Source organism: Cryptotermes secundus, unplaced genomic scaffold, assembly GCF_002891405.2.
Source record: "Cryptotermes secundus unplaced genomic scaffold, Csec_1.0 scaffold480, whole genome shotgun sequence".
NCBI lineage: Eukaryota > Metazoa > Arthropoda > Insecta > Blattodea > Kalotermitidae > Cryptotermes > Cryptotermes secundus.
Genome location: NW_019732379.1, coordinates 379741 through 406367, shown reverse-complemented (window position 1 = coordinate 406367; position 26627 = coordinate 379741). Strand labels below are relative to the sequence as shown.

The following is a 26627-nucleotide window of genomic DNA, read 5'->3' as shown; positions in this document are numbered from 1 at the left end:
TAGTGCTGTTGGAAGGATTAGGTAAATTGAAAAAAAAATTAATGACCTTATCGAGACTTGAACCCGCGACCTTCCGGCCTCAACCAGCTACGGTATCGCGTGTCCCCTTCCCTGTAGTATTTCCGTACTAGTATAAATAGTTCCTAGGATGCATCTCTGGAGGAAAAGTGAGCACAGACCGGAACGCGGAGGCTAGACCGTCGGACGCTCACGGTCAAGCCATGTGCCGGGAAAATTGATGTTCATTCAATTACGCACTTGGCGTTAAAAGTGGGGGGGGGGCGCCGACCTGCTCAAATCAAATACATTGTGAACATTAAGGGATACGCCCACAAATAAAAGTGGAAGCGCATTTCCAAGGAAAACAGGGCAATGGAATGCACTGAGACGATTCGCTATCACATACTGGGCACTTGTGATGCCAAAATTCTTGTGTTAATTCGTACTGAACTGACGAGCGTTGCGAAACAGAATTCTTAGTGCCCATTCAGGTAGGTACTGGAGACTGTTTACTCCATTCCTTGTGAATGCTGCCACATCAGTCCACAATACATGGCAGAGCAGGTCCAGTTCATCTATAATTCTCTGTAGGATCCCTTAAACTGGCTGTAGCTTTTGTGCAAGTTGTTCATGCCACTCCTGCAGAGTATGCCAAACTGCTTCACACACGACCCTACGAACACCAGTCGATGGATTAATATGTACAACATTTAACACATCATTCTGCCACGGCCAGTGCGCGCTATTAACGTGAATGTGCCAGTTTCCCCTAGCCCGCCCTGTACCGTTGCAGACATATGTCTGTTGGGTTGCCTCCTATCTGGATACCAACGCCGGTATTCTGTCGAGACAGCGTCAGCATTTTCATCACAAAGTCGTATATGAAAGAAGCGTCTACATAAAGCTAACCCTGTAACAGGCCCATTGGGTTGTGAGACGTCGAGGCCCCCACATATTACAGACAATCGGCGAGGCTGTCAGCTTTATGCGCCGGCCGTGCTTTATCCCCAGGAAGATTCCTGATACTATTTCTGTTAGAGGCTGTGTCGATCCCAGGGCCATAGTGCGGCTGGAACCCTCGACCTTCCGGCTTGTAGCATAGTGCCTCAACAAATTGCGCTACCGCGTGCCCCCAAGTATCAGCATACTCCATTATAATATATCGTGCCATCTCGTCTCGCTGTTATCAATACTTTGGCGCCGAAGTAATGTGAATCATAAGTGAATGTAGCACGAACTCCGTCTTGTAACGTTATGAGGGCTTTACCATACATACATACATATATATACACATACATCACAAGGCCGCGCCATAGCTCAAGCGGTTACCGGCTGGCTTCCCACAGCGGAAGCCCGGATTCGAATCCGGGTGTCATGTGGGATTTGCGATGGATAAAGTGGCGCTGAGGCAGGTTTTCTCCGCGTACTTCGGTTTCCCCCGTCAATCCTCACTCCACCAATTGCTCCACAGTCACAATCATCTTTCATCTGGGGCTGGTATATTAGGCCACTAGTGACCGCAGTATCGAGTGAACTCAGTCTCACCCCACTAAGAATAAAGAATAAATACATATACACATAAAGAAACCAAAGTTTGAAACGCTGAAGTGGTGGCAAATCTGACAGCAGTTTATTTACATATTCATTCCAAATTTTCTTCTCAACAACTTCCTAAAATCTGGCCACAGGACTCTGAATCCCTATAAATGTGGCACTGACAAAGAAAGAACCATATTCCGGAAGAACTGTAGTTCCGATTGTAAATAAATACCGTATGTTTTGGTAGCTATACATACGTGTAGTTCGCACCAGTAGCACTAGACACACACTGCGCTGTTTGGCTCGCATTGTCGGCAAATTAATTCATCAGGACGCGTTGCACATTATGTTCATGATCTATCTACAAACAAAATTTTACAAGCTGCGATGTACGATTTGTCTCCTTGACGTACACTTGATGACGACAGCTGTAAGATGGGACTTTTCTTTCAGACGTGCGATTCACCTTTCACATGTGCACTTGATGAAGCAAACTGCAAAATGTGACCCTTCTCCCAAAGGTGTGCTCACCCAGATATACATCTGATTAACCAGAATGTACGGCATGAGTCAGATCCCAAATCTACACTTGGGGAAGGAAGTCCCATTGTGTGGCTTCCTTCCGAGCTACAAGTTTCAATGTGTGACCTTTCTCTCAAACGTAACACATTACACAGCGTGTGACTCACCTCCCATATGAGCTTGAAATCCTGCCGCTCTACCCTGAGCAGCTCGCATGTCGACCGCGTGACCACTGTGCTGTCCCGCGGCAAGTCGTGCAAGATAGAATCCCCAAACGTGGCGCCCACTCCCAGACTGCATAATGTTACTGATGTCTGGAAAACAGAGACAACAGAAGAGATCAGCTGAAATTTCAGCGCGCTTCGTTTTGGTTTTGAAAGCAGGTTATCGAGATTCACAGTGACAATGACACTAATGTTCGGTCTTAGGAAGTTCCCGTTTCGAGATTTAGAGGGACATGCTTCGTTGTTTTCCTCAATATGCCAAGATAAATAATGAATATAAATACTAGTAATCAGTTATGTGCACACATTTTATAAATATAAGTAAATTATAAATATTTGAAAGTAAACCACAAATTTTTAGAAAGTCTCAATTTTTACTAATAGCTCTAAATCTGTCAAACAATAAATAATCTAAAATAAAACAATTGAATAGTTGCCCGATGTAAAGGGATGCATTAGAATATATTGGAAGTATGTTTCTGTCTACATCTGTCTGGGCACATGTACTGTTCCGTCCCAGGGATGAGGACGAATCAGACTGCTGCTCTGCTTTAAAAATATTTAGTAAGTAGAAAAAAAATTAAGATTTCAGAATGGGTGCCCCTGGTCATGTTCTGCGCCTAGATACATGAATAAATATTTATTTGGTTTGTTTTAAGATTGCACTTCAATGGAGAATACTTATATAACTCCAAAAGAATTAGTATACCAATATCACATTACAAACGAATTACGTTCAACCTTTATTTCAGTAAAGATGTTATTCGATGATGTACTTTACCTATATGTGCATTTCCACCTTGTTTCATGAGCTTATGTTGAAGATTTTGTCGAAATTTAATAAACATCGCATAAGATAAATTTCGAGACAACCATCCCCAGTCACAATAAAGATAGATCAAAAACAACTGGAGAATGTGAAATGTTTTAAATATTTGGGTAGCTTGTTAACAGATGATGGAAGGTGTACTTGTGAAATTAAATCTAGGATTGCCATGGCAAAAGCTGCATTTAGCAAGAAGAAGAATCTTTTTACCAGCAAATTGGACTTAAATTTGAGAAAAAAACTAGTGAAATGCTACGTTTGGAGCTTCGCTTTGTATGGGGCTGAAACTTCGACACTTAGGGCAGTAGATCAGAAACACCTGGAAAGCTTCGAAATGTGGTGTTAGAAAAGGATAGAGAAGATCAATTGTACCGATTATGTGAGAAATGAAGAAGTGTTATTTAGAGTCAGTGAGCAGAGGAATATCCTACACGAAATAATAAAATGGAAGGCTAATTGGATTGGTCATATCTTACGCAGTAACTGCCTTCCAAAAGAAGCTATTGAAAGAAAGATAGAGGGGCGGATAGAAGTGACCAGAAGACGAGGAAGAAGACGTAAGAAGATGCTGGATGACCTCGGGGACAGAAGAGGATATTCTCATTTGAAGGAGAAAGCTCTAGATCGCAGCAAGTGGAGGAACTGTTTTGGAAGAGACTGTGGACCTGTTGTCTTGACAGATTACTGATGGATGAATGAAGATAAACTCATGCAGTTTCGTGACATAACTACCGGTGACACGATACTTTTAACTGACCACGAAACTAAACATGTGTTTCGCAACTACTTTCAGCATTTTCCATACCTGTCTCTTACGTGGTTATCTGTGAAGGACGTAAAATTATTCTGAAGCATATACTTAGTTCTGTGACGAATTCAGAGCGTCGTAAATTCCTTCTCCTAGCAAGTTCTGGAAAGTGAGGAAATCGGGAAGAATCTCGTTGGCTACCATACTGTGAGACAGAACATGACTTCTGCAATTGCTGAAGAAGCAGTGGTCCCTTAAGAGTCAGTTTGATACGAGGCTCTAAAAACGTATGTTTGGTTGACCCAAATAAAGTGCTGTAAGGCCCAGCGCATATAAAACTGGACATGATAAAGCAGTTTGTGAAGGCGATGGATAAGATTAGTGGCTGTTTCGAGTACATTTGCAACAAATTCACAACTCTCGGGCATGAAAACGTTAAAGAAGTTCTCATTAAGCCTAAAATCAGGAAGCTGATTGGGCTTAAAAACGGTATTCGCAACTTCTTAGGGAAAATAATGTTACGAATTACAAAACGATTATTGAAAACAAGATCAAGAATTTTCAAAAGGTGGGCCTTAATACGACTTTCAAGGTTCATCTCTTACAGTCTCATTTGGAATGCTTTTTAGTTGAAAATCTCGATAGTTTTAGTGGTGATCAAACGAAAGTAATTCACCTGAACGTAAAAGAAATCGAGAAGGAATATTACGCAAAGGCAAATGTCAAAATGATAGCAAATTACCGCTATTCACTGAAAAGAGAGATGTTCTTCATTATAATCCGATTCGTTTTGGTGTTTTAGAAGATTAAAACAATGGTCTGTTCATTAGGACACAATAAATAAATATAATCAGACCACAGAAAATGCATTTTCAATGCTCCTAATCTATGAAAAATTATGATGTCATGGTAAAAGACGAATGACGCCTTCGAGATCAGCGTAGCAATGTTACCGAAACTGATTCATTAGAATGAAAACAAGTCTTGTCAAATTTAAATTCGAAGACCAGTTTCACTAGCGCACTCCCTCAGGCTCGCACTTGTCGTTTGCCTTCTTTTTCAAGAAAAATTCAGCCAATCAAATCATGAAAATATATGTATGAAACACAACACTAAGATATTATGATTTGGAACTGCCACTGCCACAATCTCACACGCATAAAATGAACTGTCACTGCCACAATCTCACATGCATAAAATTAACTGTCACTGCCACAATCTCACATGCATAAAGTGAACTCTTTGGAGTAGAGTCCTTCTCAAGAAGCTAACTGTCGTTTGGCTACTCAAGAAATGCGCCGTGAATTAAGGAGACTGAAGTTTCTTTACGATGTTCGCTACAGCCTGCCACTGGACCATGTTCTGAACCAGATGAATCTGGCCTATATCCTGTCATTCCTTTAAGCTCGAATTTAACATTACTCTGTAAACACTGAGGTCTTCACTGCGACGACAATGAAGATCCCTGTCTTCAGGAATGTTATGCAGTGTAGTCTGGCAGTGGTGTCAATGTTTCGGAGGAAACTGCTGCCTCCATCGACGCCGAAGTTTCTTACTTCTGGCTTCCCGACCCAAATGTTGCAGGCTTTACCATTCCCTTCGCCAATGCTACAAGTCCCGCTAATCTCATTCCACTTTGGTTTGATCATATTAACAGCATCACTCGAAGAGTACTGTGACATGACGCATGCAGGCCGGAATAATTAAGCCAGAGGAAACGTCCATTGCTAGACAACGGCTAGGTAAACAGTTTCTGCGGCAGCGGATACGCAAACAAAAATTGAAGGATTGTTGGGAGTTATATGTTCTGTTCGGTCCGTCCGAAGTGGTAATAAAATAAGGAAGCTACTGAGCTGGTGTTCAGTTGACAGTCGGGCTGTGAAGAGAAGATTCTACGTGTGCTGTAATTCAGTGAGGCTGTTATAGATCCTGTATTAAAATCCGTTGCCAGGAAACGGATAATGGAGACTGTAATAGACTGAGGACACAAGTGTGCGTAACAGTGAACTATGAAGTGTGGAGATTAGCGATATCGTCATAATTACTTGTAGTTCCGAATTGTGTCAATAAATCCGTTATCCAGTTCACGTCCCGTCTATAGTCAGATCACTAAATCGTGACAGTATAAACTGTGAGGCTCATTATTATGTAATTTTTTCTNTTTTTTCTCCCCCCCCCCCCCAGTTTCAAATATTTGCTTTATCATGAATTCCCTGCTGTCAAGGAAACAAAATCTGCATAATAGTCATCATATAGCTTCTCCATTGTGTTCTGTGCTGAGCCAGTTAAACTCAGGTCACATCTTTACAAGCTTTTCGTATAATATCTTTATTACTCTTCCATCTGAGTCTCTCTCACAAGTTCTTCCTTCTTACAAAATTTCCAAAATGTTATGTGCATTCCTTAGTCCCCTTATGACTGGTTACTTCATTCTTCGTGATTTAATGATCATGAAAATAGCTGGTACGTCATTAGAACGCCGATTTTTTAGATGACCCCTAGATATGTAGGCCAGCTAAAAATATTTTGTCCTATCTGAGAAATGGGCGTAGGGCTAACGCTCAACACTTCAAACAAGAGCGCAAAAATTCTGACACACTCACTGTATTTTGTTCCTTTATCTCTAAATCCGATGGACTTTTCGGGGAAAAGTGTGCTGTGTTTTGTGTTTCTCTGCAAATTTTATTCGAAACATTTTCAACTCTGATGAAAACATGGCGAGTTATTCACCATTTCGATGCAGAAAATACGGTAGGTCTTGGTGCAAAATGTCCATTGTTGTTGTACGATCTTAAATACCACTGGATCATACCCCAAAAATTTAGTAAAATTCTACAATATCAAATGTTATTGAAGCCCGTTATGCTACTTTTGACTTGCTACCTTCGGGTATCGGCTGGGGAGACAGTGGAACGCGAACTGGCGCATTTTTGCAGAATTTCGTTGCAAACTACTCTATTGCTAATCTTCTCATCGTGGCATGGGGCGAGATGGCTTCCAAGATCTAGAGGGCAGTTGCGGAAATACTAAACAGGAGCGGGAAGCCGACGATGGTGGTCCTCTAGTTTGGGGTTTGGAAGGGGTTTAAGAACACCTCAGTGGAGGAAACACAAATAATAAAATATTACACATGGCCTCAGGTTTCCGTGGATTCTTATACAGAAGGAAATTTCTTGGTTTGCTCAGTGATTTTCATCTTCTTAGGAAAAACTTTGTACCATGGATTTCGTTACGTTACGAATTCTTCCTCTCAGAACTAGAAACTGTTTCAAACAGCATAACTCTGTAGGAAATGGAGTAAATGTTACCGCCCACTTTAGATGGACTGCCTATAGTGAGTCAAAGATACATTCGTTTGCTCAGTATTTTCGCCAGCTACTACGTTCCCTTTCAGTTTGCTAACATACGTGGTACTTCGTGTTGTCAACGTAGCTACTTCAATTCTGACAGCACATCCGTTGCCGAGTAACGGGGTGATTGATTGCTTCTGCAGTCCAACAGGTAGAGGGAGCAGTAAGACTGTTGGAGACCCAGACTCCCTGGGAGTCACAAGCTGCTGTGGGCAGGGATGCGCAGATCTCTTGCTCATTGTTATCAGTATTATCATTACTGCTATCGTTGCTTTATTTATCAACGTTCTGAACTGCTCATATACAAGTATTGTTGTGTGTACTTCCTTGGAAGAGCGATGTTCCAAGACGACCCCCCACCCTTCCGTAGAAAAGACCTGAATTTATTTTCAGTATACTGCAAGTTTTGATGAAATCTGATATTAAATTACCGTATTTACGCATGTATAGGCCGCACATTTTTTGCCAAAAATTCAAGAGGAAAACTGGGGCGCGGCTTATATTCGAAATCACACTTCATTTAAAAAAATATATATATTCATAATTAGTAATACAGGGTGTTCTACTCCTGAAATAATATTCCAAGAAAATTATTTTTTCTATAATTTCTGTCTGAAAATTGTGCTGCGGCCTATACACGCACGCGGCCTATACATGAGTAAATACGGTACCTTATTAAAATTAATAATGTATTCAGTCTACATCAAATTTTCACTAAATTATTTTAAATGATAATGGTCTGCGTTAGTTTGAATTGCCACTGAACACGGTCCCCACACCCTTCAGTCTGAATGTGTGCCCTGCATAAAAGTGGCCAAGTTACAAAGTTCTGCCGCCACCTGGAATTACAGTAATTACATTCTGTCTCGCAGTATAATGCTACCTGAAGGTAACATTAGGGCCAAAACCCAAAACGTCGTGTATATCATCAGTTAATGGACAATGTCCAACACATTTGCAGTCTTCTGGGTAATGACATCCTGTAGTCTAACGGATGGATACTAACGTTTCGGAGAAGCATATGTGTACAGACTTTACCTTCAGGTGGAGCCACCTGCAAGACGCATGGTGTCAAAACCCAGAACACCACAATACGAATCTTCACTGCCGTGGAAACCTCATATATTATGTAAATCCAACCAAATACTGTATTAATGTAATAACAAATCTGAATTTTATTAGAGAACATGGGGAAAGGGTGGAATCTTGACCCGATTACATGAAACTTCATACTTTTGTGCATAAATATGCATATCATGTCTTACTCCATAGTTTAAAATATCCATTTCGAGTCCGAGAATTTCAAAAGCGAAATGCTGTAAAATAAATTGATCGACGATGGATGAATGGCGTATGAGAACACGTTAATCATAAAGAAATAGAAATATCTACAAAAAGCAACGACAGAAAGGAAATAAAAAAAGTTTTTTTAATTACGAGTATATGCTTACATACAAGTAAAATGAAGAAAAATAAGCCATAAAAAGGAAATAAAACGCGATAAAATAAATTAAGGAAACAAAATTAGTAGAGGAAGACAAACGAGAGAGAAGAAAGAAAAAGAAATTGGAATAGGAAGCCAGTAAAATGAAAATGACAAAGAACATGAAAGAAAAATAAACTCCTGTCGCGCTCTGAAGCCACAATTGGGGAACCATTTTCTGTATGACAAATTTGCATTGAAGAGAGCCTACAATTAACTTGAATTGTGTAGAGAAAGATGATTAGTATAATCGACCCGGCCTAAGGGTCGACCGTCCACTCTTGCTCCGTAAAGTGGGGCTACAGCGAAGCGGCCGACCGGACGCCCATAAAATTGTACAGTGTACTCTAGTTTAACACGTTTTACAGAGTATCCACAAAATTTGCTCGGTGTTTCAAAATGTTATATTTTCTTTTCCGTTGTTTACCGTACACCATGCAACGTTTATAATTACTGGCTTGCTGGACTTTGTACATCGTTCGGTATTCTAAAAACTAGAAAACACAACACTTCGGAAACTGGATCTGTTTCCGTCCTCAGGTGAGGAGGGAGACACATACTCTGTTGGGTCCCTTAGAAACAGTCAACCTCAATCACCCAGTAATTCTGTATGTTATACAACATCGTCAGAACCATTTAGGATCTACCGTGCAACATTTCAAGATTTAAAATTCGATCATGTAGTGGAGTGACTAATTTTTAAGAGAACTGAATTTTAAATCTTGATATGTTGCATGATGAGCGGTAAACAACTGAAAATGAATTCTAATACCAACTGCAACAGGATACTAAGGCAGAACATTGTACTAACTTTTTTTTAAACATGACACATAACTAAATGAAACAAAACCTATAACGAAGATATGAACTTAGATTTTGGGTTAGTAATGTCGCACACGCAAACCACTTGTAATTTGGTATACGTCGAAACGACATGTCTGTGTTCGGACACCTTTATTTCCTCGCGACTTCCACAATGGGGAGCATTTAACTTGATATGCTGGAAATAAAAGGAAGTTTATGCTTTCCACACGTTTGGGCACAGCCCTATTTAGCAATCTGCTCCAGCTGTTCTGAACTTTAATATTGATGGACGGCGAGATGTAACCATGTTTCACGGGTCCCCGGGTTTAACGTCCCTAGATTTCCTTTTGCTTTAGACTAAGTACCAAGTGCAGCGTATGGAGGGTTCTCAAACACAAGACTGAGGTAGCCATAGTAACCATAAAGCCAGTTATGCTCGAATGTATTTCCTACTCGACATCTTCCGTACTGTCACGTGTAGGGGGTTACGTGTGACGAAGAAAATGGGGTTCCGGATCGAATGATTGCATTTACTGACACTTCGGTTACAATCTCTCTTAATTATAATTAATACGGCGCTATCGCTGATTTACACACTTTGCAGTTCTCCGTTACACACGCACTAGGATTCTCCGTCTTCACTAGTCGTCTCCTGGCAAGGGAATTAAAACAGTCTCACTGTAACTAAATTTTCAATTCACAAGTTAAGTCTTCACAGGCCGACTTCTAATACTTTAACTATGAACTTCCCTTGGCTATGTCCTACCGACAGCTGAACTCTCAAATGCTTCGGTTAGTCAAATTCAAAGTCAAAGTCAGAGTCACATTGCGACTGACGGTCGGTCGTCTTAGGTATTTAATACTGTTTGACAGTTGTGGTCTTGTTTTTTTGGGGGGGGGGCACCCTCTCTGGCGAGAGTACGGGTGTCTTTTGTATATGCTGCTGGCCTTTCCAGTGAAGTCTTTCTCGGGTCCGAGTCCCTTGGAACTCGGTACCATATTTTACTGTTTCAGAATTGAGACTTCCCTTTTCCTCGCCTCCTACGACTCGCAGGGTCACGGTGGAGGTATTCGACCCTCCACTATTGTCAGAATTATTGTCTAACCTAGCAAGTTGTTGTAGCATGGCCCACAGAGAACAGTTTCCATTGTTGCATGTGCACGGGAACATGTTTACCGAGCTGCTGCCTAGCAAGGCTTTGATCACATCCGTTGCATTAAAAAAAGAAAATGCACGTGCAAATTCTACTAATGCACATTCTATGAATGTGTCGTTATTAATTGTTTTGTTATATTATGTATAGCGGTTGGAATACAATACTTTGAAACACGGAAAATATTTTGTGAACATTTTTTTTTGCAACCTACGAATTCTATATATTTCCGGTATATTTAAAAGTAAAATATCGAAGTCCACCCAACTCTTCAAGAAACGAGGTACAGTTAAATGACGGAAATGTCCTATCGCCTGAGGTGTATAGGAATAAAAATATTTTCAAATAAAATATTCCACGGGTGGTCATCATTTATGTATAAGACGTTCCGCTTCCATCTAGCATACTAACTTAACGCGTCCTTAGAATGGCTGTCACGACTTCCCAAGAATTGTATCCCCCACTCAAATAGAAATATATGGGCACTAAAGAAAAATTAACTTTAAGCAATTCAATGACCCAATATTACGAAGGTGGCATTTGCGAACGCATTTCTCAAGAAGAGAAGACACATTTTAAAAACAGAAATACTTCATTACACAACAGTGGTTTCTCTACTTTATGTAACGGAGTCCCCTCAGCTTACCAAAGATTTCATCGCGGACCCCATTTGTAGCTTTATTTGTTTGTGTGTGTTTTTTTAAGACCAGCTTAATCCGACTCTCATTTCTAAAATCAACACATTTTTCGCTCCTTCAGTGTAGACTCCCACTCTATGTTATTTTCCTCTAGAATACATCGTATTGTAAATTGTATTGAGAACTTCCATCGACGTATCTTTGACATAAATAAAAAAATCCGTGGCCTGTAGTCCGCAAGGGAACTATACCGACCGAGCGACCTCCGCTTGTCGGCAAAGTTAGCGCCAACTTTAGCGAATAGAGGGTGTCACGTGGTCAGCGCAACGGATCCCCGCGGCCATTAATCTCAGTTCTGTAGACCGGAGCCGCTATTTCCTTGAAATAGCTCCTCAATTATCCTCGTGGACCCCGTTCCAGATCAAATACTACTCAGAAAATATGGTAGCGCCGGGAATTGAACCCGGAACCTCTGGATATGTAAACAGGAACTCTGACCACTAGACCACAGAGGCGGACAATCTGATCTTACAAAAACACACACACACAAAATAACAGACGATGGACAAAGTCGAAAAACCTAGTAATCCTGAGTGACGTTCATCATCGTCAGAACTCTTCAGATGGTATCGAAATATTGAAAAATCTAAATAAACGTTATAAATATAAGTTAATGAGTTATATATTTGGTTTGGTCTGTGCATATGGACATTTAATTGAATTTAAACAAATTGTCACCGCTCTAGTCCACATTAAGCCGGGTTTGTATATTGCAGAAATTCTGTAACATTTTTTGTGTGGTGTAAGAAATTCAAACATGTCTACCAAAAAAAATTTAGGAACTAAACCCAACACATTCATATTTACTATTTCAGACGTTCGTAAACAAGAACAACTAAAGAATAAAGATAGGTCGAATTGCTGTTTTCAAACATACTGCTGTTCTGTTTCCTGTCAAAATAAAATTTAGGTTCCCTACACGTGTAGCTTAACCGATTGTTGCCTTTATAAAGCAATAACTTGCTCCTATGAATATGGAACAGTTATGTCAGGCTTACTTGCTAGCTCATATCCCTTCACTCTGAGTCATATTAATCACCATAATCTATACTACTACTATGATCAAACTTGTTTCGGCATTGGATATTAAAGATACCAATCATAATATTAAATCAAGTTAATTTATAACTTTAATTTGTACATTAATTCTTGTTATTTTTGGGGGTACTCAGCACGCGGTAGCGTAGTTGGTTGAGGCACTATGCTACAAGCCGGAAGGTCGCGGGTTTCTCATTATGTTTACGTGATCATTTGTTTTATGACTTAAAATTAAAAAGAAATAGAAAGCAATTTTATACATAATAAGAAATAAAAAGGCTATTCGAACTTCCCACGATTTTCCTCAGTCCTCAGTATCGTGATACTGTCTCATATTGGTGTACCACAGCTTCTTTTTCTTTCCTTTATAATTCATTATTCACTAGCCATCCTGCCAACTGACGTCACACAGCCTGTTACTGACAGCGGAGTTAAAGACGAGGCAAACGCCTAATTATTGTTTTCCGTTTCTGAGATATGCCACTTTCAAAAATGAGCAACACTTGAAAAATCTGATGAAGTTGGATCTGGGCCAACTGCATACAAAGGAATATAACAGGTCGATACGGACTCATGTAAGATTCGACAGTATGACCATCAGCGCACGAGTCCAGCGACCTAACCGAACATTGCATTTTAATTGCGGATTATAAGGGAAACCTAAATACTGGAGTTTAACAGCACAAGATTTGTAGGAATGGAAGTTTGTACATTAGAACAGTACGCTTTATTAGTTATGGTAAAGGCAAAGCTATCCCTGTAACAGGCCGTGGAGGTCCATGGGGTTGTGAGACGTCGACGCTCCCACATTTTCTCTAGACAATCGGCTAACAGATGGCGGTAAGTTTGTCAGCCTTACGCGCCGGCCGTTCTTTACCCCCAGGAAGATTCCTGATACTATTTCTGTTAGAGGCCGTGTCGATCCCAGGGCCATAGTGCCGCTGGAAGTATTAGGTACATTGAAAAATCCACCTCATCGGGACTCGAACCCGCGACCTTCCGGTTTGTAGCATAGTGCCTCAACCAACTACGCTATTACGTGCCCTTTATTAGTTATGACATTTCCTTTTTGTTTGTGTCTTGATTGGCACTATGCTTCTTTCTTTTTCTTTTTTTGTGCTTCCTATAACCGAGTACAGAATTAGTGCACACAGCAGGACACAAAATTCTTGCATAAGCTGTGCGCAAACACGCGTTTGAAGGCGCGTCCACATTACTCGTGCTCGTGCCCGTCGGGAGATTCGTCTGGCTTTTACTTGTGCTCGTAAATCTTCGTCCACACTACTTCAGTTGCTCGCCAGGCTTCGGCGCGTGAGGATCCGTATATTTACTCGTAGTGTGTATAGGCTGTAGTCGTATTTTAATTTATTGGCTGTAATTTTTAAATTTAAAATTTGCTTGTTTCGTGACTTGTCATATCCTCCACATTACTCGCGAGCACAAGCACGAGCACGAGTAATGTGGAGGCGCCTTAAGAGTACCAGTTATAGAAGGTTGTTTACTTTTAATATACTGAAGTAATTGACTTTCTGGTTCATGAGCTGGTAAAGCGGTCGAGAAAATGATTACGAGATCGACCTATCATGCTAGGTACCCAATTAATACCTTCCTTGGAGGCTAATTGCGTTATAGTGAGTGAGTAGTGTACATGTGATGTGGTTGCTCATGTAGCTGTAAGAACGTGATTTCAAGTCATCATCTCCTCCTCCTCCTCCTTCATGGCTAGGGCCATGCGTGGTCTGTTCCGTCCTCTTGAGGAGTGCGCTGTGCCTTCCATCTTAACTGTGTCACGTCTTCTGTTTCGTTTTCTTTTGGGGCTGTGTGTTAGAATTTTCCTCGGAATCCGTCTGTCTTCCACCCCTCGCACGTGATACTTCCATTGTGAAGCCTAGTCATAATCCTCAAACAACGATATTGGTGACAGGTCTTAGGTCCGGGAGCGCTATTGTGGAGTCATCTATGGTGAACTACTAAAACTGCGGAACACATATTTTCCAAGAAGAATTTATAGTGCAGTATCATGAAATACGGTTCGATACGAAATGGCTAGGTTTGCCCTATTTAACAATAATTGTACTGATGTGAGAAATTGTGGGATACAATACGAGATTGAATGGGATATTTTTGTACTGATGAGCTTGAAACGGAGTGATGAGAGGCGGCGCATTGCATACAGGTATACCGTAAACCTCTCAAGCAACGGCGGAAATATAAACTTAATTATTAATAATTGCAGTTGTAGTTCAAGGTGACAATGGTAGAGACAGCTTTCGTTCTGAAAACCATCTACGGTTGTCTGTAATGATGGAAAAGAATAACTTTTTTCACATCATGAGTGTTTGAACGATTTCTGCATTTTTTGGGGAAATACCGTAAGCCCGATTTTCTTTGTGTGGGGACTGGTGCGTCACGTGCTGCTGTCACTGACGCAAGTATTCGCCACGTCGAGCTCTGCCATGCAGCAATTTAAGTGTCTTAAAAATATGGCCGAAAATTGCAACGAAACCTCTCAAGCCTATATTCCATACCTGGCTCCACCTGTGTCCATCCTTCTGGAGAGCCGAACAGATGTAAGCCAGTTACTGCGGACGGACAGCGATAGAAGAAATGGATATCATCTCAGGCTGACAGAGAAACGTAAAGTTGGTAAAGTTGTCCCTGTGCTTAACTAATTAAGCACTACGCCATGAAGACGTATGGGGGAGATTTACTTCAACACGATCACTTTCTGTCCGATCTCCACACCTTTCAGATCCAAGTGAGTGGGCTAGATTTAGAACTTGTAAAGTGGAGACAACTCAAACACAAAAATAGGCGGATAAGATGACCACATACTTGTCAATGTATGGTGTAGCCTCTCAACGAAAGAACTAATACCAGAACAAATTCCCTCAACTGGAATAACAGGATAATTGCTTCTCTTCCCCGGCGCAGAAGAGGGGCAGGGAACTTACCAGATTTTGGATATACACAGTGGTGAAGACTCGCAGTCTACTAGGTTACGATACCGTGTTCTCTAGTAGGTGGGTACCAGCGTGTTAGAATAACATGCTGCATCCACATTCCAGCGTGGAGGCGGCGTCCAATAATTCCACCGTAGCCCTGCGAGTCGTAGGAGGCGACGAAAAGGGAACCCAGTGCATGGGGGTATAACCGGGCCACCCTGTTTCTGGGGGGATATAAATACAGGTACCTGGCCCTCTAGGTTGTGGGAGTCTTTAATCTGAGGCTGTAAAATGTGGTCATGAGTCCCGCGGGACTCGAACCTGAGAATAACTGCGCTGGCGAGGCCCGGCAGCAACTGTGAACGACAGACCCATCCTCTCGTCAGAAAGAATGTTACACAAGGAATATAACCGCAAATGTTCAATTGGAAAATAAAAATTCAGGTCGTGGGTCTCAAGGGGCTTGTCGCCAAGACAAACTGATTGGCGGCAAACCAACATACATAAAGTAACTCTGACTCTGACATTCAAGACAAAGGTGGAAGCAGTACATTCCTCTGACAAGTTCATTCTCACCTGTCATATTCCAGAATACCACAATACTTAACAGTCTTCCACATCTGTGACAGCATTTTCCTCAGTTCCTCTTCCTTTTCATTCGACCTGGCAACTGCGTGCAGCACGGCACTGCCCGCATTAAACTCGGAGCAGGGCCGCGATCTGTCTGTGGGCTTTGCTGAGGAGCACACAGTGGTCCCCAGCAGTGCTATGAGGCCGTCAGTTCTGAACCGAGATTTCACGACTGACTCTGCATTTTGCCGGATTCAGACATAGATGTTAGGTTACTCGTTAATTTGTAATGTGCCTTAACGGGTCATGCAAGCGCCATTGCTTAAAGCAGACAGAACCAAACCTCATAAGCTCTAACTAAACATCAGGCGTGAGCTTTGAGGTTTTCATGGCGATGGGTATTTAGGTTGAACTTTTCTACAATATGACATCGAGTACACTCGCATTTGTTCACCAATGTTCCTGATCTTCAGACAAAAGTTAACTGGTTTCTGCTTAACTTCTGTAAGCCTATGAAGTTTATTCGGGGTCGATTTCGCTTTTCTTTTTCAAACTCAATGCTGGTGGCACTGAAAAGAATGGTGGATATAAAGAGTCTGAACCTTTCGCCATTTACACTTCTTAGTTGTCACACTGTCTTTCTAGTACAGGTAAAGGCCGCGCCATAGCTCAAGCGGTTAGTCGCTGGTTTCCCATAGCGGCGGCCCGGGTTCCATCACGGGTCTGGTCAAGTGGGATTTGTGGTGGACAAAGTGGCGCTGGGGCAGGTTTTCTCCGAGTACTTCGGTTTCCCCTGCCAATCTTCATTCCACCAATTGCTCCACAATCACCCTCACCTATCATCTGGGGCTGGTACAATAGGCCAGAAGTGGCCGCAGTACAAGGGACTTAGTCCCACCCCACTAGCAATAAAAAAATAGTACAGGTAAATAATACTGCGACGATCACAGTGGCACATCCACTGTCCTATATGACTTCATAGCGTAGTGCTTAATTAGCTAAGCACAGGGACAACTTTACCGTTACGCTAGAGGAGGAGGAGGGTGGGACGGACCTTCGCACATTTCACTAACACATGTACATCCTACGGAGCGCCCTTGAAGAGATATCTGCACTGCAATTTGGGTGCTAATTACTTACGCTTGACGTCTGTAGTTTCTTATCTTCACACACGTCATCGCAACCTTCAGAACACAGTTCACGTGGGGCAGGCCGTAGAAATACAAGAAGTTCTGGGAATAACTAATCGTCTATTTTCCTCTGATACGACACGGACAGCATAGAAAACAACGTTCCAACAATCCCTCGTTGCCACACATAAGTCTTTACCTAGCTGTTACCTAGCAAAGGCAGGGAGATACACAGGCCCACGGACTCTCCTTTTGATTCAGATACGGAACGCAAAGAAATGACGCGTCCAACAGTTCTACTGTTGCGTGTATTCGTTGCCCCGGGAACGTGCCTATCCTGCCGCTGCCTAACACTGAGACGAGGCATACACTTAACCGAGCCGTTGCAACCTAGCAACGAAAGGAGGATACACATACAGACACACAGACTGAGAGGAGGGATTTATGATGTACGCCGTTGAGATGGGTTCATTTGCCATGACATATGTACCACGTTTCATAAAGACTGGTTCAGCCATTCAAAAGTTGAGAGAAGGTAGATGGCCAGATAGTATGGAGTTCGCATAAGCCTACATTAGGAAAGTAGGTTACATCTCCGCTACAAATGGCCTGCTTAATGCTGTTTATTGTGAGGGCAGTAGGAAACACAGACACACTTTGTGGGCAGAATGCAGGTGATAGATACAGAAACACTGGGCTTTGAAGGGTGACGTACGCAATGACAACCTCCATCTTATCCATACTGACTAACCATTCGTGGTTACTTCCCGTCCTCACTTGACCTGTGTAGTCTATGTATTTATATTTGAAAAAGTATTATCCAATCAATCGACCAACCAAAGGACAATGTTTCCAGTGTTTTATTTTTCCGGGTTTAAACAATGTCCCGAACCTGCAGGAACACATTGCTGGATGTTATAACTGCGATCTTCTAGGATGCAAGACTGTGTAGTTCTGTAGGTTGTCACCTACCCTGAAAATGGAGACAGCAGGTCCTTCCAAAATGTTCAGTGATTCAGTATTGAGGGGGTGGGTTTCCCCATGCACCGTGACTGATAGCCTATTGTACATCCCCCTTTTAATTTCTACCGTCTCCATCCCCTATCGATACTGGTGCTCGCTATCAGCCCCTTTCTGCCAGCAAGGTTTCTACCCTCTACTTGGCAGTGGTATCTAATAGTTAGTCCCTTTCTGTCAACGAGGTCGTCCCTCCTCTGGCAGTGGTACCTAATACTTCCCCATCTATCGGAGGCATTGGAAACTATTTGCGCGGAAAACTTTTTGGCCTAATTTAGCTCAGAGGCCTCCTAGAGACATGAGGTTCTTTTACGTGGAGTAAATCTACGACACGGGACCCACGGCTTAAAGTCCCTCCCGGAGGACTTGTTCTCCGAATTTTTCCGCCCTTAAAAATTCCACGACCTCCGCCGGGTTTGAACCCGCGTACCTTGAGTCATGAGGTGGGAACGTTACCCCTAGACTACGGAGGCCGCTTTCCAAAATGTCAGTAAATATAGCTCAATCTGCATGGCGTCACATCCAAGAAAATCGCAGTCTAAATGCTCACAATACTCAGACATTATGGGATGATCTTTTCCGTTGTACTTTCAAATTGTTACTTGAGGCGCAGGTCTCTACGCGCAATAAGAGGCCAGTAATTAATACAATCCGAAAACCACAAGTTTCTAAAATGCCAAACATCATAATCAAGCAGATCTTTCTATTTGACATTTATGGAAGGAGTCTTAATAAGAGGTTGAAGGCGGTGCCATAGCTCAGGTGGTTAGTCGCCGGCTTCCCGGGTTCGAGCCCAGGCCAGGTCATGTGGGATTTGTGGTGGACAGAATGACACTGGGGCAGGTTTTCTCAGAGTACTCCTGTTTCCTCTTCCAGTTTTCATTCCACCGACTACTCCACATTCATGATCATCTATCATCCGGGACTGGTACAATAGGCCAATTAGTGGCTGACGTACCAAGTGGACTCATTCTCACCCCACCCCAAGGAACTAAAGAAACAAAAAGAAAACTAACAAGAGGTCACGAACTGGAGACCAATTATGTGTTCATTACTTCAATCAGTGCCGTTCAAATCCGTTCCTAGGAGTTTAAAAGTGTATACAGGAGGTCTCTCTCTCCGTTATAAAATATTCTTAACTCACTTCATTCGAAAAGGTCTGAGGCATATGAATCAGTTATTAGTAGATTAATTGGTCACAAGGAAGACTTTTGAACCTACAGTAAGAACTGACAGCACTGTACGATTCACTGTCGAGGTCACTGTATACAGCTTGTAGCTGAGAATACGAAAAGATCCTGGGGTAGATATATATTAGGCTCAGCCTGTGGAAGAAAAAGGTTTCTTTGTGCTCAACTCAGCACTATGCCGTAAAAACATATGGGGAAATGGATGTGTATCTCCACTCAGTCTTAGGATCGGCACTATATGGAGGTGAGCAGGCATAATAAGAATTATATGTGATATTTCTATTGACACAACGTGATATACAATCAACAATAATTATATACTTATTTTCATTCAACTATATGTTTCGGCCTAACTGCCCATCTTCAGACTATAATAATATATTCGTCTTCCATTTAACCGTTTCTTATACACATTGGCATATGTTTACATTAACGTTTTAAAACTGATAATTATGTTTTTATTTTAAACATTGTCCAAGATTGAAATATTGTGAGTTAAAAGTACAATTAGGATCAAGCAGGCGTGTATTGTCCACTTACAGCTTCAGGTTCATTGTGTCCTCGATTATTACAGGTTCTTGCGTTGGTTACCTCGCAAATGCATTGTTTCCTCTACACGTGCTGTTGTTCAAACTGTCATTCTTGGATGTCTAGGGTGATGTTGTGGAGAGTTGCTAGTACATGGTGATTCTAAATTATCGCCGGGGTTTCCGTGGCCTATAATTTTCAAACCGAAAAAAATAGGACAAATTTACTTATGGAATATGAAAGTATAACTCAAAGAGTTTTATCTTTAATAGAATCAATGTTGCAGAATGCTAAACAACTTCAACATTCACGTCTTTCGTAACACGTAAGAAGTCCAAGCGGTATTCAATTTCCCTCCAAGTGCTCTCCACCATTTGCGGTATAACTCTTTTCGATCGCAGCAACAATTCTGAGCATCAGTTTATCAAGGAAGGTCACAGGGGTCTTGTAAACAATGCCCTTAACGTATCCCGACAGGAAGAAATGAAGCGGCGTGGAGGCCACGGAACTAGTCCATCACGATGATCACGACAAACCCAGCTCCCAGTAAAACGCATGTCAAGAAATTCTCTGAAGCTACAGCCAGTTGTATTACGTACATACCGGCGTTTTATTTATATACAGTAAAACTTGGTTATAGCAACATCGGTTTCTGCGACACCTTGTCTATTGCGTCAAATATTCAATGGTACGAACTAATTCCTCATAAAGCAACTGATTTTATACCTTGCTTAGTACGACATGCACAAATGCATCAACCTCGTATGTAACGTCATTTTCATTCCTGAATTTCTCTGATATGGACATTGAACGTAATTTAGAAAGTGTGTACTGGGCAAGTAACAGGAAACAGATGAAGATAACTGATTACTGTACTCGTATCTAGGTACAGTAAGGCACAACAATTGATGTAATCTACTGTAATTTGGTGAGTAGGCCTACCTTTAATATACAGTATTAGTGCGGTGTGTATTGTCAGTGAAAAGCGCTGTAATATGTCTTTGATATTACACATTTGGGCAATTCCATGTTAATGTTACGTTAGTCTGTACTTAACTACGTATTTCACTAAAAAATGCAACATTTTAACTCGGTTTTTGGTAGATTTTTCGTGACTAACATAAGGCTACTGTGGAAGTGCCCATTTCGGTTACAACGACACTCGTTTATAACGACACTATTTTTAGGTCCCTTTTATGACGTTATAACCAAGTTCTACTGTATGTGTGTGTTGTTCTTTCTTTTGTACTGTCTACGTAGATTTTGCTTTTTTACGTTTGATGTTTGATCGTTGTAAGCTATGGGTTTGTGTTTTGTTATGGAATTCTTTGTGATTTAGTGCGTATAACGTCTCTTCCTTTTTATTTTCCTTTTGACTCTTGTGGATCGGAGTACTCTGTTGTTTGCCTTGATCAATAACCATTCCCTTGCTGCAGAAACCGGTGTGTGGAAGAGGCCGTTATTAGTTTTCTGTGAACACGGAATTTTAAAATGGTTTCGCAACAACTTTAAAATAAGATGAATGTTAGGTACGGCACCTGCTTAAAAGCGTTAAGAATGAGTTTACGCAAACTTTCATTCTGAGCTGAGCTTTGTTGCTGTCATGCTGCAATATGAATCATATATCTTGTTCAGTTTTTGTGGATAGGCAGACTGACTGATGAATGATAAATTGGAAAGGATCTGTAAGGAAGTGGTTGTAGCCTTATCAAGGTACTATTCCAGCATCTTTTAGGAGGGAGTGTGGAAAACCACGAAATACAGATTTCCTTTCAGTGAGAAAGTAATAATATGATTAAAGAGTTCCATCTTCTGGGATATAACGCCATGTACGAGTAGTACGATGAAAACTTACAAACGTTTCGAAGGAACATGTAGACTCCATATTCAGGGTCGAAGAATAAGTCAAGCAAGAAATCTCTATGAAGCAGACAGCAAGAAGAGCTTTGCGAAGTTAACGATTTCTTAATTTCAGACAAAATGCTTGCTGAACGCCTGCGATTTCGGCTGGACTACGAGACATCTCATTTCAGCTTTGCAAGCTTAACTGATTAGTGACATACGCAAATTTCCGCAGCATTTTACAGACAATGCATACAAAATCGCTTAAATAAATGAGCCGCACTATGGCCCTGGGGTCGACTCAGCCTCTAACAGAAAAGAGTACCAGGAATCTTCTTCGGGGGGTGGGGTGTAAAGGGCGGCCGCCGTGTAAGGCTGACAACCTTACCGCCATTTGTGAGCCCACTGTCTAGAAAATGTGGGACCCTCAACATCGCGCAACCCTATGGGCATCCATGGCCTGTTACAGAGACAACTTTACCTTTACACTTTACCCTGCATGTAGATGCCGTCTTTTCTCCCGCAAGGAGGCACAATCCCGTCATGAAAGCGACCTACTTACCGTGTACGAGTTACAGACACAGAGATAACAAAATCGATTTCACGCCAAGTTGTGTGAAATCACAATAGACAGACGGACGGACAAACTGGCGAGTAACTGATAAGACCCAATGGGCGAGACACATTCACAATGTATATATAGGAAAATTACCTAGGCTGCGCGGTCAAAGGAGCATATGATATTGAACACCTCAAACTCTGGGATCTGGGTACAAATTTCTCTATGGTGGGTACATACTTTCCTTAGTTTTTGTTGTGTTACGCTTTGTAATGAACCGATGACCTGTTAAAAGGGTACTATTAAAAATTCTTCTCCTTCACTTCATGGCACAGGCAACGAGTCCTGTCCCAACTTCGCATATTCAGTCCATCCTTTCCGAAATCTTCCTCCGTATCAGCGTCCATTTACTTTACACTGCAGAACGTATTTCGGCATCTTTTCATCATTCAATCCATAGCAATGGCTTATCCAGGTATGTCTACACTCATTTTATTTATTTTGCGTTAATGGTATTTTCAGTTCTTCCCTAACATCCTCCTGGATCCGGGGCAGCGTAGTCGTTATAACTACTGGCTACGGGCTGGACGACAGAGGGGTCGGAGTTCGAGTCTCGGTAGGGTCAAGAATTTTCTCTTCTCCAAGTAGTCCAGAGCGGCTCTGGGGTTCAACGTCCTATCCAATGGGTACCGGGGGCTCTTTCTCCGGGGGTAAAGCGGCAGGGGCGTAAAGCTGACCACTCACCTCCAGCTACTGCCGAAGTCAAGAAAATGTGGATCCATACATCCACTCCCCCATATGCCTTCATGTTGTAGTGCTTAATTCGTTGAGCACAGGGACAACTTTACCTTATCTTTACCCTAACATCTTCCCTCTTAATAAAGTCTACTCTACTATAACCTCTAATTTACCTTAAGCATACAACTTCTTTATTAACCATCACAACACAACAAATATCAAGACCAGTGCTTAGCTAGAGTCGTTGTTTACATTCCCTACAGAACGGACAATACTTTGCAAGATGAGGCACTGACTAAACAGTTAACATTAATTTACTACATCTACATCACGAGCCTCCTATACAATCTTATATACAAAAAGAAAAAATATAGAATATTCCAATTTGTCCGTGGGAACGCAACGAAATTACAAAACCAATGACTGATTCGATGATATAAAAAAGATCAATTTAAAATTTTATTCTTGTTTTATACTATAACTTCTGTTTTATATAATCTGATTTATTGTATTTTTTACGTCAAGTGTTTTATATGATTAATAGTATTGTATCCAGTTTAATAGTACTGCAATCCAGGGGTGTATATATGTTAACGTGTATTTGCCTGATGATGGCTATTGATAGCCGAAACATGTAGCAAAGCCGTAGCTAGGCACTGATCTTGATATTAGTTGTGTTGTGACGGTTAATAAAAAAGTTGTATACTGTAACACAATAGGATGCATGAAACGAAAATTATCTTAAGTAGCTTATCCGTATTGAGTGTATCCTATTCATGTGTCTTGTTTTAACTGTCCAAAATTCAATTCCATATAGCAAAGCATGCAGTGTTCCCCAATGTCATAAAATTTAAATTGCGTTTCTCTTCTTGTGTAGGTCTTCAGGATTCTTCTTATCGTTCTACTGTTGTCATACTTATTGACTTTGTTACATAAATATTTGTCCAACGTGCTGTCACTTGCTAAAAAATGAAATGAGATATTTGTTCTAAAATTCTATCAATAGCTACTTTAGTTCTAAATTGACACTTATCTTTAAAAGCATAACTCCTTTTGTCGTGCTGAAATTGTCACATTTCACCGGTCATCCACATTGTCTAGACTACGAACTGAGCGCTGTAACCTTTCCTCAGTGTCTTGTATAAAAATGTGGTGATTGTATTGCCGCGTGACCCGAGATTAGAGAGGAATACTTCTCGACTTAACCCCCTTCCGTCGGCTTCAAGACGGTTCTTGAACAGCGCATCCCATGCTGCCGGCCAGGAGCAACCAGAATGACTAGGCTTTTATAAAATTTTCCTGGACTCCGTGAGTTGTGAATTTGAGTTCAGTCTGATAGTGAGCATGGGAGCGGTGTGCAGCGTTCGTGTGTGGTGAAAGAGTGAAGCTGTGGGGGGCATACGAATTTTATTGATGAATCAATATGCCTGTTGGCAGATAACGCTCGAAATGAAGAAGTTACCACTCACAGATCATAGGAAGTGTTGAAAATGCTGTCCCTCTACACGCAATTAATTGTTTCATTAAAAGAACACAGGTACAACATCCCTTCTTACACTTTCAGCACACTAAACACCAACCTTCACTGAATGGAGCGGAACTTCGTGGGTTAGTTGTGGATTCTGTAAATTCCAATGGCGATTATTTTGCGTATTTATGCATCCCTGCTAGTGAAACCACGCTTAATTAGAAAAGAATGTCAATTGCGGATCGATCTCACCTTCGACGACAGACTGTAGAAACCAACTGCAAAAACGAACCCTGCCAGCTGGATCGCTCGGCTGCAAGGCGTACATGGATTGCTGTTGTTTTATAGGGTCTAAGCTTCAGCAACTGTGTTCCCATTCCTGCACTAAATTTTGACACTTCAGTGTTTTGCTAGACGTTTCAGTGATTTTCTAGGTTTATGTCCAAACCTGGCTCCTATGTCATCTAACTTTTCCTTAGTATGCACTTGGCTCTTATGTTTTGTTTCTTGTCTGTTAAGACAAGTTGATCTAAGTTCATTTACCGAATCGCGAATTTCATTGTCTGTTTGGAACTCTTTCCTCACGAAATTTTGTCGAAATTTTCGCCGACGCTTTCTAGCAGCAATTTTTCAGAAAAATAAAATAGAACAAGATAGCAATTATAATAACAACACTAGATATGTGAGGCTATAGACATGTGTAATAGTAAAATAGGATTAATGCTGTAGGATTTAAGGTTCTTATAGCAGTAGTTATGAAGAGAGAGGTCGGTTGACATTCAACGGAGCATACGGCCTTATATCCCAGAAGAAAGTATTCTTCAGGATTTGTGATGGCTACTGGGAAGTCTTAGCTAAAATATACACCTATTTTTTACTGTGGACAATAATTACCTTTTTTCTGCTTGGGGTTACACGGTAAACCTTATTCTGTTTCCACATAATAAGGCGAAGCGCCTGGATTTATTCCATGTGGACTGTTGTAGCACTGGTCTGCCTGTCTATCTTCCAGTTGGAGATAACTCCGCAAGCCGAATCCTCTTAGAATCAGAAACACTCACAGGCAGATTACAACACATGTCGGCCTGTAATATTTCATGTTTCACATTGATGCCACAATTCCAGGCCGGCTTATGACGTAGTTAGTGAACTATGACGTAACCACACAATTATCTCCAACAATTTCTACAGCCTACAATCTAACCTTTACAGTAGCAACACCTAATGAATAACGTGCCTTCAAAATGCATGCATTCAGCCTATAATCTCCAATGATTAACCTAAATGGTTGACACGTGACCGAAGCGAATGTAGGCCTGTTCTTTTCCATTCCTTTTTTTTTTTTCTTTCTTTCACCTTCAAACACTACTTGCGCAAAACCGGTTCTCTGATGAATGACAACGGTTGCTGGTTTATTACGTCGGACATTGTCTACGGCTTGAGACATATATCTTGTAATAACTTACACCATGTTTCCGTGCTTAGCTTCATTTCCGTCCTAATGTGAGTGACCGTCATCCTCATAATTTCGGAATTCTCGGTGAGTTCTAAACAGAAAGTTGCAAAAATGCGAATACTAGATTCGTCATATCTACATGACCGTTTGTACGCATGTAGCTATCCAGGAACCGACAGAAGGATTTTAATTAAATTTGGTATCAGACAATTTCATTCAAATTGGTGAACATGTTTCAATTTTTGTATGACGTGGGGTTTTCACGGGGGTGACTATGAAGAATGCCGTCTTCGGGAATGTGGCACCGTGTAGAGAGTGTAAACCGACGTTTCGGAGGAAGGTATCTACTCACGCTGGTTCATCGCTCGCGTATTTTTTATACCCTCAAGAATGAGATGTTTCTCCGAAACGTCGGTATACACAATGTCTACACGGCGCCACATCCTAGAATACGGCATTCTTCCTGCTTCAATTTTTGTTAACGCGGAACGACAATAACGGAAACTTTAAAAGGATGACCCAAATCTACGTATGCTTCTGCGTGTACGAGGGTCTTGAGCATAACAGTATTTTCGGGAGCACAAAATGGTCGCTAAAAAGTCTACACTTATTCGATAGTATCAGATTACATCAGAAAAAATTTATTCTTAATATAAAATCAAATGGAAACATCTGAATGCAAGTCAACGTTAAGGACAGTTGCCACATTGTTTCCCAAGAACTTAGATATTCTACAGATCGGAAGAATTTCCGACTTACATACCTCTGATAAAATTACAAATTAAAAAGAGAATATAA

The 26627-nt window shown here is 41.3% G+C and overlaps 1 protein-coding gene across 2 annotated transcripts in view; it reads right to left on the bottom strand.

The window, feature by feature from the left end:
• Positions 1-26627, bottom strand: part of LOC111867584 (rap guanine nucleotide exchange factor 4) — a 221947-nt gene that overhangs the window by 82518 nt on the left and 112802 nt on the right. The window contains exons 2-3 of one of the 2 annotated variants that reach the window (XM_033752723.1): positions 25268-25458; positions 2229-2375 (exon numbers count right to left, since the gene is read on the bottom strand). In XM_033752723.1, the coding sequence (XP_033608614.1) occupies positions 2229-2375; positions 25268-25315 (195 nt within the window). In that variant the 5' untranslated portion in view covers positions 25316-25458. The remainder of the gene's footprint in view (positions 1-2228; positions 2376-25267; positions 25459-26627) is intronic. The other variant, XM_023857571.2, reaches the window with a different exon arrangement.